This window comes from Chamaea fasciata, unplaced genomic scaffold, assembly GCF_029207755.1.
Source record: "Chamaea fasciata isolate MVZ Bird 193981 ecotype frontalis unplaced genomic scaffold, bChaFas1.0.hap1 SCAF_7, whole genome shotgun sequence".
Lineage (NCBI taxonomy): Eukaryota > Metazoa > Chordata > Aves > Passeriformes > Sylviidae > Chamaea > Chamaea fasciata.
The window spans coordinates 27,428,011-27,449,658 of record NW_027094092.1 but is presented as its reverse complement, the minus strand read 5'-3'; the positions used below and the strand labels follow the sequence as shown (position 1 = coordinate 27,449,658).

The 21,648-nt window shown below is 40.0% G+C and overlaps 1 protein-coding gene across 6 annotated transcripts in view; it reads right to left on the bottom strand.

Moving 5' to 3' along the window:
• Window positions 1–21,648, bottom strand: part of DPF3 (double PHD fingers 3) — a 178,998-nt gene that overhangs the window by 35,652 nt on the left and 121,698 nt on the right. For 4 of the 6 annotated variants that reach the window (XR_010721901.1, XM_066188179.1, XM_066188178.1 and 1 more), the window contains exons 5-8: window positions 19,666–19,761; window positions 18,594–18,632; window positions 14,916–14,994; window positions 5,273–5,410 (exon numbers count right to left, since the gene is read on the bottom strand). Coding sequence is in view for 5 of the 6 variants with exons in the window: in XM_066188179.1 (XP_066044276.1) it covers window positions 5,273–5,410; window positions 14,916–14,994; window positions 18,594–18,632; window positions 19,666–19,761 (352 nt within the window). In the remaining variant the exon portion in view is untranslated. The remainder of the gene's footprint in view (window positions 1–5,272; window positions 5,411–14,915; window positions 14,995–18,593; window positions 18,633–19,665; window positions 19,762–21,648) is intronic. The other 2 variants (XM_066188180.1, XM_066188181.1) reach the window with 1 other exon arrangement.

Genomic DNA, 21,648 nt, shown 5'->3' with positions numbered 1-21,648 from the left:
AGGCACCATTTCATAGAATTTCTGTGCACTGACCTTACAGAGTCTTCTGCAGGAACACCAAAAGCATCAGCCAAAAGCCCACTGCCAGGAGTAAAACACTGTAACTACCTAGTGCCTTTATGATGATAAACAGTAGGACATACAGAGTAGGAGGACAGACAAAAGAGTCTGACACCTTAAAATAAAGATTTCCTGACTTTAAGGGGTACCTCTCTAGTGGCACCCGGCCACTGAAACACATCATTCCCATTGGCTAAGGGAATATATCCCACCTCAAGAAGGGATTGTAATGCCCAATATACAGCCCCATCTGGCAGCATCCCTCAATATTCAGGTGAGAATGGCCAGTACCATGAATTGGGTCCCTGCAACATCTTATAGGCTTTTATTTGGAAATTACTCACTGGAGGATTGTGAGAAGGCAGAGAGCACCTATTCAGTTCAAATTCAGTCAAAGCGGTTGGATTTTACTTGGTTTAAATTTTACATGAAGGAGGGGAAAAAAAGGCAGAAAAAGCAGGGAGATGGCAGAAAAAGAAAAAAATACAAATACATAAATGATACAATCCTAAATCAAGAGCTGATGTGCTGCTGAAGCAACTCAGGTTTTTCAAAAACCAATTAGTCAGATTGGAAATATATTCCCATAAACTACTGAGAAGCACTCGGTACTTCTCTTCAATGACAGTTGCACATCGACAGCAACATTTTAGTCCCTGTCCAGGCAGTATAGAAAAGAAACACCAAACTAACAAAACAACCATCCCATGACTCCAATCAAAACAAACAAACAAAAAGTGGGTTGCAGATTAGCACTCCCCCTACACAGGAGATGAGTTTGGGATTTTCCACTATGCCATAACTCTAAGCAACTGATCTATTTCTTAACTCAGCGCCGCAAAATACATGCACAAAATCTCAGTAATTTACAGTTGCAAATGGGATTTAAGGGAAATCTTTACACAGTTCAAACTCTCCAATCACTACTGTTTCTTTCAGCATTTTGAGTGTTTTTCCTTATGAAAACAAACTGTGCAAAGAGAAAATCTCAAGCAGATTAAATGCCTAAGAAGTCAACTCAAGGTAATGTACGTATTTTCACTGAAAAGCACCTGCTGCAGGGTATCTTGTTGCAAGGTGGGCATTGATGCATCCTTGCATTCAGAAGTAGCTCCCACCATGGCCCCAGCAAGGATCAGCACTGAGGCAGGGAAAAAGTAGGCCTGATGTAGCTTTTCAAATTGATGCTGCTTGTGGAGAGGAACAAACAGCTCGTCTCCAACTGAGGGGCTGACTCTCGTCATTTATTCATGGCCAGCCCCCTGCCTGGATGGAAATAAAAATGTTTCAAAGATGACTGTGTGGGGGAGCTGGAGGACAGCTTGGAGGCACACTGAGGTTAGCACATTAATTTTTTATCTCTGGAGACCGGGTATCCAATTATGCTTAGAGTACACAAACAACTTTGGCTGGTCTCTCCAGTAGAGATTTATCCACATAATAAAATCTGGGATGGAACTCGGCACAACAGGCTGATGCCATGAAATAATGTACACAGGTGGTTTTGCAGGGCAGATGCTTAAGCTAGCAGAGGGGCAGGAGGGCACAGGAATGCATCCTCCTTAACGACATGTATTGCACAATGGATCAATCTGCACTTGGCACAATGTACTTCATTTAGGATTGTCATTGGTCAAAGTGCTTGTGGGCATAAGATCCTGTTCAGTTCCTGTTTCTGCACAGCCGCCTGCAATCAACATTTCACACAGCAAAATGCCACTGAAAATTCTTCTCCTTTAAAGGAGAGGAAGTTTTTCTCCATGTAGACACACTGTCCTATTCTCCCAGGAATTAAGAAAGAGTATTTTATACTAGTACACTCATTCACAGAAACATTTCAATAGATAGAAGTCTAATGTAATTCCTATATCAGAAGTGTCTCAAAATTTGTGAGCGCCAGCTGCCCCCAGAGCTGGCCTGTACCCATGGAGAGAGATGGAATAAAACAGCAGGTGTTTTGTGGCAGGCTTGGATGCACCCTGGGCTCGCAAATCTCACGGTCTCCGTGCCAACATGTAGAGGAAAAGCCAGCAGAGAAAACGTCTTAAAATGGTGTGGGATCATTTATTTTTCCAGTGGAGTTGAGGAAAGGGGAAGTTGACTTTTTAAAGGTTTTCTATAATTTCCTTTTCACAGTTCAAGACTCAGGTAAAAATTCAGAGAGTAGGTCAGAAATAAATGTATGTATAGGCAGAGGCAAGACTAGACACTGAGGAAGGGCTATTTATTTGTGTCAAAGGGCTAGATTAAGCATATAAAGCAAGCCACTAAAGCTCAAACAGAACACAGGCTAGGGTGTTGACTGTTGAACTGTCTTTCATGTTGTAACAAGTAATCTTTATGTGAGAAAGAAGGACAGAAGGAGAGAGAGATGTAAAGAGATGTAAACAGACAAACCTTCTACATGGTCAAGGACAGTGAGATGTGCCAAGGTGAGTTATGGGACTTGTACAAGTCCCAGTTCTTTGATGCACACCTATTCCATGGTTCTCATTTTTATGTAGATTCCTCCTATCTACATCTCTTTTCCAATCTCTGGATAATTTTCTGACCTACTCAAATTGTTCTGTGCATGAAATAGAGGGGACTAAATATGCAAAAAGACAAGACGCTTTCAGGTCTTGATCTGGCACCCATTAGGGCATCAATAGCTGAATCCTGCAGAAGCCCTGCTCCTCCCTGCATCACCAGGGCTGCTGTTACTGCAGGTTCTGCAAGGAGTGGAAGCTGTAGAGGAGACATGGGTACAAAGGAAGGAAGTTCATGCTGCAGCTGCCTGCCTGAACTTTACTGACCTGGTGCTCACCTCCCACGGCACAACTAACTCCATCCAAATGGCTGGTTTGATTTGCCTTGCCTTTTCTAAATCAGGCTGCTCGTATTTCTGACACACTGCTCAGCAAATAACCAGATCCTACTCTACACCATATCTCTGGTGCTCCTGCTCAGTGGGTTGTGGATTAGCTGTTTGGATTAACATCCCCCTGCCTTCCCTCCCTCCCACCTACCCCAGCCCCCAAGCTCATGCAGAGAGGACTCTTGAAGCTTGAGACCAGTGATACTGCAGACCTGTCAAATCTAATTCATAACACATGCCTAGCAGCTCTTAGGGGAGAGGAAGGATCTCATGCTCTGGGTCCCCACCATCCCCCTGTACAAAGGGACCATTTAATGACTGCACATTAGCAATGTGGACAATTAGCATTCACATGGAAGATAAATGGCAGCATAAATTAAATATCACCAACTGGAAGAGCAAAGATGCAAGATCTGAGCTCAAGGCTGTAAACAAACAAACAGGCAAAAAAGGAACAAACAGCCACTGTGACAGCTCAGCCATTTGGGACAGTTACCTTCCAGCATCTGCGACTTTCCCCAAGGCTGATCTGCACATTTGCATGGCTTTTGCCTATACCTCACTGGCTCCTGGCTGGTTATTCTTTCCACTCCAGAATCTGGGCATCAGAGAGGTTTACCCCAACGGTTCTAAATTTCTGCCTGCTTGTGGATCTGTGCATCAGCAGCTTCCCTTTGCCACTTGCTCTGGGGGAACACAAGCCCAAGTAGGTCTCTTTCCCACAGTGTAGAACGTGCTGTTTTTATCATGGGTCAAAGTCAGCTGCCCCTAACCTTACCATGACTTTTCTAGCTCTTCTTGCTAACTTCTATCTTTTCCTAAGCACCAGAAATCCAAGGACTGAGACCCCTTGGCACCCATGACAAGCTGATTTCAGGGAACGGGACACTACCCTTCTTTTTTTGGGCATCTATTGCAAGACCATTATCAATAATGATTCAATACAGACTTGCAATATTCCTCTCAGGTATGCAACTATTACTAATGACTGCAGGCACAGGAAGAAACCAACCAACCAACAAAAACCCCAAAGCTGATGTAAATGCTAAATAAACAAAAGCTACTGGCTGAACACTGACATTCCCCTGCCTGCCCAAGCAGTCACTCTTAGTACATTGACAGCTCAAGTTTATCAACAGCTGGAGGAGTCAAAATTACTTTTGCTGTGAATCGACAAAACATGTGAATAACTAAAAGGTAGAGCATAAAAGTGACAGAAACATAGAGCTTGCCAAATGGGATCACACTTAACAGTCCTTCAAGCTCAGACAGTGGCTAGTAGCAGATGCTTTGGAGGAAGGAAACCCCCTCCCACACCTCCCTGGGGATAATTATCAATTACACGGCTTAGAAAGAAAATTTTTTCCTACTTCCATATTTTTTGAAGTTCTTACGGTATTAGAAAGGGGTTTCTGACATATTTTTTCCCCATAAGCATTTTATTGCTTTATTACTTTGAACTAAAATAACACAGATCATATGCTGATCCAAAAGAACTTTTTGAAAGCAAACAAAGACATTTACACAAATCCCAAGGTCACAGCAAACATCACATAGTATTGCACTCTGGAAAACTGAGAAACAGGGGATTAGAGACTTGCAAAAATCAGTAATAGAACACAGTCTCCTTGACCTCCTATTCTGTGCCTAGGGAGCGAAGAAGGGACAGTCAAATGGGGCAATGGACCTTATGCTTACACTGAGCAAATGTGATTCATTACAGAAAAATTCGGACCACTTAGATTTCTTTCAGCGCTGTACCAGTGTGGGAAATTGAGGCACATTCTCCCTTCATGTTCCAGCTCTCCTTCTTGCAGATTAGTACTGACGTGTTTTCATAGCTTTTGTCAAATTGTAACTAAGAAGCAACTTTTGGCGAAGTTGAAGGTAAGCTGTTTGTGCAGCAGGTGAAGGTATAAGGCAGAAAGGTGCTGTTATTTTCATACTGAAAAGCTGAGACATTGACAAATATCTCTTATTTAAAGGGAAAACAAAGACAGCCCCCAGAAACTACTGGATGCCTATTTTTTGACATCCTTACTAAAAGCCACTGGGAGGCTGCTTGATGATGGGCAGGTTGGGCATCTCTTCTTTTCCCCCCTCTCTTTGCCACCTCCTCCCCACAGGAGCAGTAATGGAAAAGTGACTTGCTGCAGAGATAATGCTGGGTTTGAAATGAATTTCTGACTAGCTGAGCCAGCACCCGTGTGAGCTGTGGCTGATTAGCTCCAAGCATCCAGGTCCCAATCACTCACAACTGAACCAGGCAATAACACCAGGCTCCCCAAGGCAAAGACAGGGTGGAGGCAACACCCCTGAAAAGGATCTCAAAGGCAAAGGGAAAATCCTACTCACGTTTGTGGTTTTCATTTCGATGGACAGGGGAAGAGCGGGTCTCCTGCTCACGGGCTTCATCACCCTCTTCACTGGCGAGGTGGGTGTGAGCATAGTGGTAGCTCAGCCCAGGCCTGTTCTTGTAACGCTTGCCACAGACTGGATGGAAAGGAGATATGAGGGAAGGGAAGAGAGAATGGAAACATCAGTGTGATCCACAACCACAGCAGCATCCTCTCAAATAATGCTCCCTTTTCCCCTGAGAACAGCACCACGCTCTCCATGCGCCTGCCCAAAACCCTTCCAGCCGGCACTGGTGAAAGGTGACAGAGGGCAGTCCTGTAGCTGCAGGTCCTCCAACAAGGTTTCTTCCCACCATGCTTCCAGCAGTCTTTCCCACAGCCCTAGGCAAATGCACATTCAGTCCCTGCAGATCACAGAGCCCTAATCCTCTCTGCTAAGATTACTAACAAGACTGCACATAAAATTAAATGAAATGCCAGTTCCAGCAGTGATGCTGCACAAAACACAGCAATGGGAGCAAGACTGAGAAGAAAAGACATTATTTTCTTCATTACTGATCTCTGAAAAAAGGAAAAAGCTGGGATTTTTTAAAATACTTTCACTAAATGTTAAATAACTTTATTCGCAGATTCCCAGTTAAGACAAGGAGATGGAAATCATCCACAGTTTCTTGCTAAAAAAACATTTGGCAGTGATACTTATTTGCCTCAATTCAGGTAAACTTCATATTCAGCATCCCAATAAACAATACAATGTGTGATAGAGAATCCTGCTCCTGAACTGTCATTTATTTTAGGATTAAATCAACAAATATTTAGGATAGAATCAAACAACTCAGGGTGATGAAAGGTCTACACTTTCACAGGGAACTTACAGCAAGGGCAGACAACATCATAAGATTCATTACATATTAATTGATTTTCTATAAAGTTTTTAATTCATGTTATTGTCTCAAAAAATTATCACTTTACATCTTCAAAGCATTCTCTGAAAGTCCATTTTCTTTTATACAGCTACTTCATCTACCAAGTACAAATATTTCCATTTTAAAAGATTAGAAAACAAAGACAAAAAGTTTAGTGCCCTTCTTGCAAGTTTTTACTTCCGGAGACATTTTCAGTCACTTTATTACCTTAACTAACTTCAAGGATTCCACACAGGAATAAATGTCATGTCCAGCAGTCTGTCCTGCAAAGCTTGCTTAGAAGGCCAAAGGAAATGGTGCCAGAAGAAAGAACAGAATCCTGTTTTTAGAACCCCCTGAAAAGGATCTGCAAGGAGTAAGTGACCATCCACTCCTAAAAACTTAAGTTGGCCACAGTATGTATCCTGCAACACATATAGATACTTTCTTCCCATTCTCCAGACACCTGAGTCTGGGAATATCCACAAAAAAAATTAAAAAAAAAAAAAAAAAAGAAAAGAAAAGAAACAAAGCAAAACAAAAAACCCCACCCTCATCCCATTTACTCATTTACATATAAATAAAGCTTAAAATTTTATACCTTTCTGCTACTTCTCAGAAAACACCAACTGATGTTCTACCTTTTGGAACAGATTATAGAAAATTGCAAATGAAAGCCTATTACAATAATATATTTCATTCTTAATCTCTTCTAACTGATTTACAAACTCCCTCAAGGAAAATGCTTGTCTTTGTTAGAAACATGTCAAACAAGCTCATGATATGTATGAGTGATCTGGAATATTAGATACTTAATCCCAGTTTTCTTCATTGTGCAAAGTCCACAGAGTCATTGTGATGATCACAGAGTCATCATAACAAGAAAGAAGTTTCTTTGAAGCGCAATATGTCCTGTCCTCAGTCACAGATTTTTTAAGTCTTTGAATGGCCTTAATTCAGAAATGAAACTTCCTGCAGGAGGGAAGAGGGAATATTGGGAGAAATAAAATACTCATATAGATATGCATATCCATTCTTTGAAGCATCTGCCTTCATTTTTCCTATGTAAACCTAACTCCATTGCAAGACATTTTGAAGGACTAGACTGTTGTTAGATGCATGCAGTCCACAAAACATCAGTTCAGTCTCCCTTCTTCTAGTACCATCCTTGTTTTCTTCCAGTGCATTCTGGAGAGGGAAACTACTTCTCCTTCTCTGTGGTCCTGCAGGGCAAAGGACAAGCAGTGGAACAGATGCTGAACAAGAGCCAAAACAACAAGATACCTGCAGTTCTGTATGACTTTCCCAATGCTTTGCATAGTGGAAAAGCATAACACTTTTCAACATCATCAACCCAGAGAGAGCTCACTGCTTAAATTCTTTCAGAATGGTAACCTCCTCTAATTACATAAATGTTGTAGCACTTCTTAGAGTGGAGAAAGAGATTTACATTTCTAGCAGATTGACCATCTGCTAGATGAGCTGGATCGGCTCATCAAGTATCCTACTCTATCCCACATATATTGATGCATTCGAAGAAGAATGTTAAAAAAATAATTCTATTGCTATGAATTACCAATACTGCCCAAAGACTTCTGTCCAATTATTTCCAGAACACTATCAGGCGGCCAACGCTCAAAAGTAAACTTGCATTCCCTGCAGCAAGTCCCAAAACGGTGGTGTTTACTCCATTCCTTATAGGATCCTGCAGGGATTTTAGATAGGGAGTTAAGGATGACATAGGAAATCAGATGGGTTTGCAGACTCATCCTTCTTCAGCAAAAAAGTATCAGCTCAGTGGGAAAAAGCAAGGGTTGATATAAGCTGAGGCAGCAGTAATTCTGCAGCTGAGTCCTTTCCATTGTAAGGACTTCCAGGTGGCCTTCAACGGTGACAGCAGTCTCAGACATGCCTTGTGAGAAACTGATTTCGACGACTTTATAACCAGAACTGAGGCAAATGAGTTTGGTTTACATTGTCATAGCAGATCCTTTGTAGGGCCAAAGATTTGCAGTTCCAGCAGCCTTTGTTCTTGATGTCTAGATTTTTCCGTTTTTCAAATTCATTTTGTGTCATGAAAAGAGTCCGAAGCCCTGCCATGAATTGAAACTGCAGAGATTTCATGAGTCCCTCAAACAAATTAGACTTTTGCAGGGGGAAAAGGGTCATGATATTAGTCAGGCAAAAGAACCATTGGCTTCAGTGAGACTTTGCTAGAATGAAAGCTAAGTCAGAACTTCGTGGTTTCTCCAACAGATTGAATCTTTTTGAATTCACCCTAATGTCTTATTTTCCAGGTAAGAGCACATTTTATTAATCTACCATATCACTGGGCTAAGAAGTAGTTTCTATAAAAGGGTGATCATTAATAAACACTTAGCTCTTATATAACTCTTCCCACTGCAGACTGGCTTTTTAAACATTAATTAATCTTCCTCCACATTCCTGAGTGGGAAATACTATTCTCATTTCAGTTCTGAAAAAAGAGAACCGCAGAGGGGCTGAGTTTCCCACACAGTGATATTTTTTCATTACCAGAACTGGAATCCATGTATTCCAGCATCCACACCAGTGCTTACACCACATCTTTCTCATTTTTAGAGCTGACAAAAGCATTGTGAGAACTGGTTCTCCCAGTCTGAAATGCATGCTGTTGATTAGTTTTTAACACTATGCAGCTCACACATAGCAAGTGAGAGTGTGCTTTTCACATAAACTTTGTCCAGTGGCCTTCCTTTCAGCACCTTTGACTCTTTTATCTCAATTTTCCTTGCTGGATAGGCTCATCACCCTTGCATGTGGTAGATTTCATCCTGAATCTCAACACTGGGAAGTTGACTTGATCTTTAATTAGGTAGCCAAGCTCAAAAAAACCAGTGGGAGTTTGTAGAATGTAACCCACTCCAATTCCTCCTGCATTCAAAGGATATATTTTTGCTATGACCTGATGTGAATGCTGCCTTAAGAACGAGCTGGGTAAGTAAGCAGTAATACAGCAGTGCAGACCAAATGTCACAAATGGGGAAGAGGGAGATATTTTTTTTGATGAGGCTACCAGACAGTCTCCTATGATGAACCTTACTTTCCTTCAAATTTGAAGACTGATATGAAGATGTTACACAACTGCATTACGTGGGGGGAAACAGTATAATTGTAAGCAGTGAGTGTTTCATAAAAGAGAGCTCTCTTCTAAGTTCCGGGCTGTAGCACCCTGCAATTCTTTGGATAAGCAAATTCTCATTCTGTTTATATTTCTCAATGAGTACAACGAATATAAAATGAATGAAATACTTCCCCTGTTAAAAAGGGGATTTGAAACCTATGACTTAAAAGACTTCTTCATCAAATATCTAATGGCTGTGTTGCTGTCATTTTGAAATAGTTACACATTTGGTCCTTGGCAGCCTGTGAGCTGTGTTCCAGCCAGCTCTCCACATACATTTTGCACAATCTGTCACCAGCATGAGACAGAAGGAAACAATCCATGTTTTTAGTGGAAACAGGAAACTGGAGGAGTACATGCTGCCTTTTTTTCTTTTTCTTTTTGCACACTGAATTTTGTCCCCCTCATTGTCTTTGCTTTTCTCTGTTGCCTCCTGTTCTTTCTTTTCAGCTGTGCCATGTCAAATACTAAATCTTGAGTTAGCTTCTGGCAGGCAGTCATTCCTCAAAGTTATCTTCCTGTCCTACCATTCACTCCACTCAAAAAAAATCCCAAACTTGTCCTTGTTTTGGCAATATATTCCCCCCTGTTTCAGTTGTGTACAGACTCTGGCACATCTAGAGATCTCAAACATTAACAGTGCATTTTGACCTCCACTGATAGAAAGACATTACATTTGTCCCTCTTTGATCAGTACTGTCACACTATACACCTGCAGTATGAGAGCAACAATTTAGTAACCCATTCCACAGGGAATTTTCTGCAGGTAGAATAGGGAGCTAAATAGTCCTTGTTTCAGTGGCCCCAGAGGACAAGTCCCAGAATCTACCTGCTGTTTTAAGATTACAGTAACTTTGAACCCCAGTGCAAAACACGCACAGCTCAACAATACAGCTGTGCACATTTCAATAAATGGCTTGCTAGCCAGTGCAAAGGATTAAACAACTATCCTACATGAGTAGAAAATGTTCAACTGCCAGAGTCAACTCTGTTCTCCTCTTACCATGTGCTCTATTCCGCATCTGTTATCCAGTATTTAAAAAAAAATAAATTTAAATGTCCTTACCTATCTAATCTTGTCTTTTCTACCAATAATGTAGTCAATGGATGCCAAGATCAGCAGCTATAGTGGGAGAGTTGTTTGTTGAGTTCATCTGAACAAGCATCTTATTCTAGATGTTACTGCTTATCTACTTAGGGATTCACTAGAAAGGATAATACCAGGAGATGATTACTAAATAACCTGTTAGGTCAGCCATCCCTGTGCCTCTCATGAACACATAACAGAGCAAGTTGCATAAATCCAGTTTCTAAAAGTAATTGTAAGTACATGTAAATCTATCAACCACTCATCTTCAGAAATGCTTCTATCCTCAGAAGATCACATTTAACTTTGTTCTGGTCACTACTACTTTAAAAATGCCCGTTGGAGTTTTTCCAAATGAAAGAAACAAGCTTAGTAAAAGAGCTGAAGAAAACACAGCTGAAAGAAGTCCCAGTATGTGTTTACAGGCATAGAGCGCAGTGTTACCCCTTGAGAATAGTGCAAGGACTGCTAGTCTTGGACTTCAGCAGAGAAAATGTAGGTTAAATAACTAGAGAAACCGTAAAATTAGGTTCTTGACGAAAGAATCAGCTTCTACAAAGTACTGCAAGATCAGTGTCTCTGGGTACATACAATGTTGCATTAGTCACTGATCCATCAGAGATCCTAGGAAGGTTTCAGTCAATGCTCATTTTGCACAAGGAATGGATCTGAATGTACAGTTCAGTCTCAGAGGGACTACAAAAAAAAAGGATATGATACAAATATAAGTAGCTATGCTAAAACAGGAGTTTACATGGGAATAAAACTAAAAGGAGACAAGGACATATTGGTAAAAGGGTTTCAGAGGGGCAAGGGAAATCGTCCATAGATAGTGGGACAGAAAACAAAGGTGGATGCACATAGTCCCACGTCTCCATGGGAACTTGAGAAGAATAAAAGCATAAAAGTGAGGAGGGGCAGCAGGAAAGTTAATAACTTGCAGAGATTCAGCACAGACTAACTTCTCTGGGTAAAGGAAGTAGACATTTGGAGCCATGGAACTCAAGTGCTACAAACTGATTGCAACTTTTAAACCAGAATACAGGTTTCTAGATAAAACTTCAGAGAAGGCTGTTCTTTTTAAAAATAGTAAGTAATACATGATAAACACTATTAAAATAGTGGAAGGATTTTTAAGAAGACTTCTCAGTAGAAATAATGGTTCCCCAGTTGAATATTTGACAGTGACATAACATCAACTCTTATTAAACCTGTAGGTATTCATTCATTCATTCACTCTGTTCCTCTAAAAATCACATGCCTCGTTTATTATGAACAGTGATGGTGGTTTATCTTCCACTTGCTTGACACCACAGGCTTTGCTTTGCTTTTTGCTTTTCAAGCCTTACTTTCCACTCTTCTTTGAAGCATCTGCTGCGTCTCCTAACCAGGTGCCCAAGCTATAATTGGGACTGCTCACATACAGCTGCTGAGCCATTTGGCTATGTTACCATTTGCAGTCTGTACCCATCTCCCACCAGGCTTCCCTGCCACTGTTGTTATCAAAGAGATCCCAAGGGAGCTTAAGGCACAGTACTATCCAGTGCAACTGGTTGAAAATCTGACCACCAAGTTTTCTACTTGTTGATGTGGTGAAACAATGCATTTCATGATTATCCTAGCAATTTTATTGATGCTTTGGTCAAACATTTTATTCTGAACTTCTACCTCCGTATACACTCAATAAAACCAGTTGAAGTATTTCCTAGTATTTCCTTCCACAAAACAGGCATCCAACCACCTCCTCTTAAAAGCACAGGAGGACAAAATATTTTGAGCTTTGAAAACCTCTTTGACCTAGAAATTGCATGTTTCCAGTCAGTTTTAATACTGAGACTGAGTTTAATACTGGGGTACATCTGAATGCCTCTTACAGAAAAAGACAGGTCTTCTCAGAGATAACATTGCTATTTTCCAACACAAGGGGCAGTGCCAGCTGGGCATCACTCTTGCATCATCTTACTGACACACAGCCTAATTTTTTTCCTATTTTTTTATAACTGATGAAATCTGTTGATATAGTCTTGTTTCCCATAAATATGAATGTGTAAATATGATTAAAAAGCAAAGTAGTTTTTGACTACAAATCATTTTTTGTGCCCATGCAGCTTTATAAGAAAATTAATTTGATTTAGCTGTGTTTATGCTTTCTTCTCTGTGGTCATTTTCAAAACTCAAATATCAGAATACCTGTAGAAAAAGAAACCTGGAGGCAAATTAAATAAACTACAGAAAAAACAAACTATTGGCCCATTAAGCTAATTATTTATACCAATAATGTGATTGAGGGAATAATACTTTCCCAAACAAGAAATACATACACTGCATTTCACCTGCATGTTTCCATGTAAACCAGACCTATCTGCCCAAAACATCTCACAAGGAGTACTGCAAACCAATTTCTAATCTACCACAATTAAATCTTTATCTATAAAAATATTCATCAAATCTTTTCAAAGAAAAAAATTAATCCAAGAAATCCACCCATGAAGGATAATAGGCCAATTACTCATAATTAATTGTATCTCATGTTTGTATAGAAATTTAACAAGGGAAGGATGTACTTCAGGATGATGACATTTCAGCTGGGACAGTTCTTCCCTTCTGCTCTAAACTCAGGTAGGAGAGTTCTGCTGTCATAAAACCCTTTTATCAGCAACTTCAATGGAAAAGAAGTCACTGTGCCGAGTCTGGAGTCCAAAACTCTTTATGACTATGACTCACCTGTAACTGTGAGTTTCCTAAAAGTGAAAGGTGTCAGCCAAATGAAATAAGAAAGTTTATATTTCTGAAACCAAAGACAAAATTTATGCTCCAAAATCTAAGCCAAGGCAAAATTCCATCAATACAACAAGGTATGAGAGTCTTGACTTCAGGCTAGATTTCTGCTGCCTGCTTTGATATCTTCAATGTTTAATCTACTCTGTGCAAAGCACTACTGTGCATGTTGTGAGTTCTTAGTAAAATCCAAAAGCAATGCAAGAGCAGACAATAAAAAGTCATTATGTTCAAAGTGACTACCACTGACTACTGACTACTACTTCTTCTCCTTGGATTTAGAAGGATGTTCCAGAAAAGAGATAAAGAAAGATATGCATCTCCAGTAAAGAAAACCTGTGGATTTCAGCAAGATACATCTTGGGCTCTCATAGAAGTCTTAGAAGACACATTACAGTTCTTCCAATGGACTAGGACTGCTATTTAATCACAGCGTTAGTCTTCTGACTCTTCATAATTTAAAGGGCTCTTCCTCCTTGACCATGTTTTTATCATGTGTCACGTCCCATTCATATGCAACTCTTTCCATTTCTGGGCATGTAGTCACCTGGTCTCACCAGACAAGAATATGATTTCATCAGATGGAATATAGTTCTTATTCACCATGCATGCTCCTCATTTCCTCTTGTTTTTACAAATCAGCAGAAAATACTCCCATAGATCGACATAGCAAGGGTTATTCTTTTAAGGACGGTAACGCTGCAAAATAGGCAAATAATAGAGAAAGGGGTTCTAGTTGTTCTCAAAACCACCTCTTTTGGATCACAGAAGTGAAGATCTGCTATTCTCCTACTTCTATTAACTTTTTTTAGGCTATTGTCCTACAGGCTAGAAAGCACCTGGTAGCACAAATTACAATTGTACATATACTCTGGAGTAAGCCTTAAGATGGGAAGCCTCAAAAATATGTGGGTAAGATAAGTGCCCTTCACAGAAGTGACACAGTGAAGCAAAAAAGAATATCAAAAGAAGAAGGAAGGCATCAAGGACTGTACAAAATCCCCAAACCTTTTTGTAACAAATATTGGACTCCTCACTAATACTAGGACACTAGTACCCTCCTTCAGTGTTGACGCTGGGCTCTAGTATAATTTTTGTGTTCAGACAATGCCTTGCTTCACCTGCAATCCAACTGAAAGATGCCAAACAGCAAGGCTGTATTCAAAGTGCATATGTATCAAAACAAAGCATTGGAGATGTTATCTGTTTCTTAGAGGAAATCAGCTTTTGATGATGCCACAAGACTACTTTCTGGTGAGGAATAAGACCTTCAGAATTTGGCCCAGTGAGATTTTAAAAGGACTGAAGGGAAGAGAGTCACCAAATATATTAAGAGACACAACAAGGGTGAAGTACCTTTGTCGGAGATTTTTGAGTTATGCTTTTGTTTGTAACTATCTGAAACAGAGAAAGAAATAGAGGGTGAAACTTACATGGGGGAAAAGAAGACAAAAGGCAGAGAAGCCAGAAAAAGAGAAAGAGAAAGAAAATATAAGAGATGATTTATTAAAGGACAAAGGAAAGTGGAGTCTTGCTGAGAACTTAATTTTATTTCCTTCATGCAAAAACACCAAGAGCATCAGCAGCAGGTGGCAAACATGCAAGTCAGAGAGCAGCAGAATATTTTGCTGTAATATATGAAGCCCTGAGTACACTGAGCTGGTAGGACCAGGCTGGAAGCAGAATTAGCTGTCTGGTTGCTACTTACTGTCACAAACATAGGGTTTGTCATGATCATCCTGGGAGGCAGCATCATTCCGTCTCCTGCCACCTCCAGATCCCCGAGCCTGCAAGGACAAGAGGAATGTTAGCATTATTCTGTCACCCCACAGGTCTCCTTGTGCCCCACACCCTCCTATGAAAGATGTGCAGTATAAACTAAACAAATCCTCAGCTTCCATACAGGTTTCTCAAAGTGGTCTTGACCCTTCATCTCCTAAGATGTGCACTATATTAATGGACCTTGTAATGCAATGGAGATCCTCTCCACAGATAGCTCAAACTGTTCATCCATGGCAGTAGGTCACTGCCAGCACATATTCAGTCGAGTATCGTCACACATTCATTTCTGAAGATGTTCAAATACCTGACAGAACTGAATATGAATGAATGAATAGATGAACAGGTGTTGAAGGATATATACAAACATTAAATTGGCCAGAAAACAGGCCCCAAATAAAAGAGAGGTCAAATTATTTCCTTCAGTATTTTCAAAGGGGCATTGTTTGTGTTATGTTTTGTTTTCTAGCTGAAAAGCACTGTTTTGAAATGGCCTTCTGGGACAAAGATACCATGGGTAATTATAAAATGGAGCTTTGGTCAGTTAGTGGAAAAGATTAGATAATGTGGCTACCTGCAATAACAGAAATTACCCAGAAAGGTGTCTCTGCAGTTCTGTGTTCCTAATATGGACCGAACTGGCAGCTATAGAAACTGAAAAACTTCGTTCCTCCACAGCACAGACTGCTCTATCTTGAGCTCCAGGGGTCAGAGTGGAATTCAATATCAAAACTTCTTGATCCTGAGCCTTCTCAACTGTGATGCCAACAAGGGAATAGCTCATATCTGTCCAATGCTGGAGTGGTGATGTGGAACTGGGAACTGAGCCAAGGCCTTCAACTCTTTCATGTTCACTAATGTACAGTCTGTAAATGACAATAATTTTAGAATTGATCTTTGTTTGAGGAAGTGATCACAGGTGGATGGCTAAATAGTGCTTTATTAATTCTCCTAGCTACTCTATTCCCGGGGAAAAAAAATCACAGAATTGCTTCTGGTCCTCCTCTTATTATACTGTTCATACTTCACACTCTATACAAGGCCACCTGACTCAAATCCTGCAAGCCTTTGCATGTAGAAATAAGAAAGGGACAGAGCTTTGTTAGGTAAAGCTGAAGAAGGTGTAGAAATCCTGAGAATATTCGCACTCAGCCATAAAGGGGCCGTAGAAATTCCATCCCTCTTCTATGAGCTTGGAACAGAACTAGCACTATTAGAATTGTGTTCCATTGGATATCTAAAGAGAAGTAATAAGGAACAGTTTTACACTGGCCTTACAAAGTCTGTCAAAACATGGATCTATAAAAACTTCACATGTTATTTCCCTGGGATTGCTCAGGTCTAACTCTTAACACAGTCCCAAAGGAAAGACATGGATTTGCAGCTATCTGGATGGGGTAAATACTGTTACGTATGACAAAGATAACTCTGCCTTCTGCAAAGACCTCTGTGCAGTCCAGCACACATGTGCAGAGCAAGATTTGTAAGGGTGAACTGAAAAGCAGTTTCACCCTAGAAATGGCCTCAGCAACAATTGTTTGGTGGAAGCTTCTTTACTGACCATATCACATAAAATCATCTTACTAGTCTGCACTATTTTCTCTCTGACTGCCAGCTCTTTAAACTCCCTCTGGGCAATGAAATCAATCCCAGGCTACTTCTTTTCTTCCCTCACTGCTGCTAAATGTGCAGCAAGCTGAATTTCAGTCCATGGCAGCTTCTCCACAACCCTCAACTCATCAAGGAGTCTTCACATAGGCAAGTGATTGCCTTATAAATATTTCTGCTGGTACCTGGATTTGGGTCTAATTTCCCTGTCTTACCAGCTGCATTGACTTTTCAGGGCTATGAAAAGATGGAAAGTCTTATATTTGTCACTAGTCAGTAGCTCTGACTCCATTCACGCACTGGGAACATACCTGTTGAATAGGAAGATACTATTTTTACATAGGTACGTTTCAGAATATGACACTGATTTAAGGTTCGTTGCTCAGAATTTTGCTAGTCTTACAGCTGTTTCCTTTCAAACTGTTCTCCACAGAAATGCAGGGGCACAGCATTCATGGCATGACCACATGTCAGATACACTTTTTCATGCAATGAACACAGAGGGGGAGATTTTTCAAGTCAATTTCTTTCAATGGGACTTGGGTTCCTAAATGTGCTTGGTGCCTTTGAAATTGTCCCATAGGATGTCCAGCTGATGAGCAGACAATCTGCACAGGTGAAGCTGTGTACATCTCATATCTTCTAGCAAACTTCCCTGCCCAGCTCCTACCACATTGCCCCTGTCCAGCAAAGACACTAAAAATCTCCTTCTGTAAATCTACCTCTTCTGCCTTCAGTGTCCTTCCTATGCCCCTGTGATTTCAGGGCTAGCCTTGAGAGGAAAGGAAACCAAGCAGCTGCCCCAGAGGCACTAAACTGAATGCCCCATGCTTGCTGTCTGTGCCCCAGGCTGTTGAATTCAATCATCCACAGCTGCCTTTATTCTCCTGACAGGATGCACCAAAGACTACAAGACTTGACGTGTGAGGCCTGGACCAGCAGCCTTGAAGCAGCCCTGAAGCAGCCAGAGAGAGTAGCCAAAAGGACAGATGGAGAGTCCAGGATTAAAAATAAAATCATGCTGTAGGGAAAGGAAGGGGCATGTGCAATTTGGAAAGTCCAGAGCAGTAATTCTGCTGCATTAATCCTGCATTTATGCTGTTAGTCCTTCTCACTCTTCTGAATCCCCAAAGGTCACACTCCAAAGGATCTTGTTTCCTATGCATGTCCTTCCCCTCTTCTGCCCTCTAAAAATACCCTAACCAAGTCCTTCCCAGAAACAAATAGCTGCCCAGGTTTCATGTCACCCTAATTTTGTTTCATGTCCCTAATTTTAAATCCTTAGCCTCAATTTCCTATACGGGGTCAGGCTAGAAAATGGTTGCCTTTGGAAAACTGGCAAAGCACTTGTGCGATACAATTCAGGCTTACCAGTTTCCAACAGCTAGATAACCTGGCCCTAATTTTGAATTCCTAATTTCTACCACATTTTGCTTTGGTTATTGACGCCATCAAATAAAACTAAAAATTGCTTGAAGTATTTGGCATTATTCAGACTTCTCTTTCTTGCACTGAAAGAAGCCAGGGCACTAGCAGAGCAGGAGTTAGCTGCAAGAAAGAAGCAAGCAATCCTGCTGTCCTGTACTTAACAGGGGACAAGTTCTAGGGCAGAAAATAAAACATAAATGTATGCTTGAAAATGAATGGGACATCTGGTACCCTCCAACTCCTTTCTTTACAGTAACACAGAAAAAATTCTGTAATATTTTCCTGAACAGGGAAGCAAAATCTTGCACATAACACTAACTTCAGGACTTTGTATAGGTCTGGGACATATGAATACACCAAATTCCCTTCTCCTGAGCAATATATCTCTTTTAGCTATTCACTCCCTTTCACTCACACTAACCAGCATTGTGCAATTTATATGAGAGCAACTTATTAGAAAAGAATTGTTAGCCTGGAATATTAGTTGATTGCTACAGTCAAGCTTATGTGCATGTATTGATTCTATCTCCTGGTTTTGGTTACTGGTTCGTACAAATTTTCTGAAACTTACATTTTTCTGGAAAATTTTTTTCCAGGTGGGGGTCTTTGGCTAAGAAAGAAAGAAAGAAAGAAACTGGTTCAGGTGATTTTGAGAATAAGGAAGGTGAAATATATACTTATCCAATTATTAAAGTGCTTTGATCTTATATTAAAAGACTTAAGCTCCAAAATAAAGAGGAGCAGAACACTGAAACAACACAACAACCAAAGAAGAAACCAAAAGAGAGGGCCTGATGCATAAGTACATTGCAAGTATTCAATGTGGTTTCATGTCTCTTATTCAAAAGCTATTATATTCTACTCATTTGGCCTAAAATGTGGCCCTTCTTGCTTGACTTCTGTAAACACATCAAAAGGTACTTCTAGAGCTCCTGTGCCCCTGCAGCATTCACTGGAGCCAAAGAGAGATGAAAATGCTCAAAACTTCTGAGACTTGTGTTCACGTTTATGCAGATGCCTAGCTTACGGGCCCACAATTGAAAATGTTGATTCCAAGTTTAAAATGTTGGCCTCATTACTTAACTGGTACCCTGATGAATTGTGCAGACATCTGAGGTAAGAGAAGGGACACAGAGTCCCCTAAGGATAAAATATTGCCCTTTCTAAGCAAATGGAAGATTTACCATGGGCTCAAGAGAGCCAATGTCAGACACAAAATGCTACCCTGAAGAAAGCTGCAAAACTTATTAACATAGTTCAAGTTTCTTTTATTAATACTTTTTTTGGCTATCATGACTGAATTTCCTGATTTTCTGTAATTAGTAATTTTTTTTTTAGGAGCACTGTAATAGCAGGATGTCATCATAGTTATTACAGTTTACATTACAATTGTAAATACAACACCAAAATAAATTTCCCCCAAAGTTTTACTTTCAAAATAGTCCTTTTCTTTCACAGCAATTCACAAAAATAAACTGAAAAATATTTAAAATCTATTACATATGACTGAAAATTACCTATAGTGTTATCACTATCATATATTCATGGATAAATACTTCGCATGCATAATGCACTTAAGAAATACACACTAGAAAGCAGAGGCTTGCTTCCTTCCTTTCCATTCCAATAAACTCTCCACTTACCCGTCCTCTAGGCCTGTTCTTTCGTTTTGGAATATCTTCTTCCAAGTCTTCTTCCTCGTTCACTTCATCTGCATTTTCATCATTTTCTAAAACCCGCTGTGGTTGAACAATAAACGGGAATGGTTAGAAGAAAAAAAGAGGACACATACAACCAATTACTGCTCTTTACCATAGTGACTGTGGGTTATTACAGTTGATATAAAGCCAAATCAGATCCCACTACCCCTGCTTTTCTCTAGCAAAGCAAAATTTGTTCTCCTTTCCACTGTAAGATCTCCAGGGAATTCCTACTAAAAAAATACTGCTGATATCAGTCAACCACGATAAAAAGGTTCCTAAGAAAGAATACTGGCATTACTGAGTACCAATATTCAAAGACAACACAAATATTAGTATGCACAACTGCAGGCCCTGTCTGGGAATTTGTTTGCCTGGGTTTTTGTTTTTTTTTTTTTTTATCTGTTGCAATTTAAATTGTTTTGTTTTCTTCTAATGCTGAGAGTGCACTTTAGGAATACAAAAACAGTGGTTTTCTCCTTGGTAGCTCACAATCTTCTTTCTTCAGCAAAAATAGAGAAAATTCCTCCATATATTCCAGAATGGATCTAGAAAGACATGTTTTTCAGGGCTTGCACCACAGCTACAAGTCTAATCTGGAAGCAGGAAGTTTGTTGCATGAAAATGCTGAGGAATTACAGGTCTCATCTCAATTATTGACCAACAGCAATAATTTGTTCAACTAATTATTTTTTAGTAACAACACTTCATCAGCTCACATAACTGTGAGATGCCTGGTCCAGGCAATTTCAATCCTTTAATCTTTTGAAACGTAACCTCTACAGAACCAAACACAGGCTGGCTGTCCTGCATGAAAACATGCACAAGTCAGGCATCATACGGAAAAAGGCCTGGCAAATCATCACAACACTAATGTGGGAAGAAGTCCCATTGAAATTCCCTCAACCCTTGGCATGTCTGCTAGAAATACAGAGATTGGCCCCAGCCACTCTTGCCATTTATGGTGCTGTGCCATTTTGCAAGGGACTAAACTGGAATCACTAACTTACCTTTGCCATGCCAACATTCATTTAAATTACAGCCATGATGCAGATTCCCATAGGGACATTAAACTGATGGGAATTTTTTCAGTCTTAGAGTATTTGTCCTTCTCTCTAATTTCTACCTAAAAGCTATTTGAGAGCTAGCAGAGATGGAACAGGAGAAAATTAGTTTCTTCCTCTCCTTTCCACATACCTCAAGCACCAAATTCTGAACTTGTGGGAAAGAATACAACAGGAATTTCACATTTCAGAAAGTCTGTATTTAGAAGACCAGTTACAAAAGTTTAGTCTTATTTTATCAACTAAATTTCTAAGACTAATACTGGTCAGTGTATTACAAACAAGTTGTAGCACATGACAAGGATCAATTCTTCATCTAATTTTTGCTGCATCTTCTATTTTTGACTATCAGGAGGCTATTAATGAGCTCCGACCATCATGAAATACAATTTCACATTATACTGGAGGTACTAAATACTAGAGGGTGTCAAAGTTAAGCAGGTTCCAGTTCTGCATGCATAAAATGTTTCTTCAAAATTCACTCAACTGTATACATTAATTGACTTAATCTTAGGACTGAAGTGCTTGAAAAATGTTGTACATGAGGAGACTGTAAAAAATGCAAGAATGTGTGTAAGAAAATAAGCAAACTTACTGATAAGAGTTTGTATTTTTATATTGCTTCATATCTTAAAGTATCTCAAAAAAAACCCAACAAAACAGGGGCAACCACATGGTATGCGGGAGGCAAAAAAGCTAATTTACAACAATAATACTACACAAGAGTTAAGAGAAACATTACGGGCCACTTCCTTGCTTTGAAATTGAAGCATCAATTTAGGAAAGAGATAATATGTAACCAAGTTAAATTTGGTGACACTGCTGGAGTAATTAGTTTAATGCTTGATAGAAGGGGCATAAC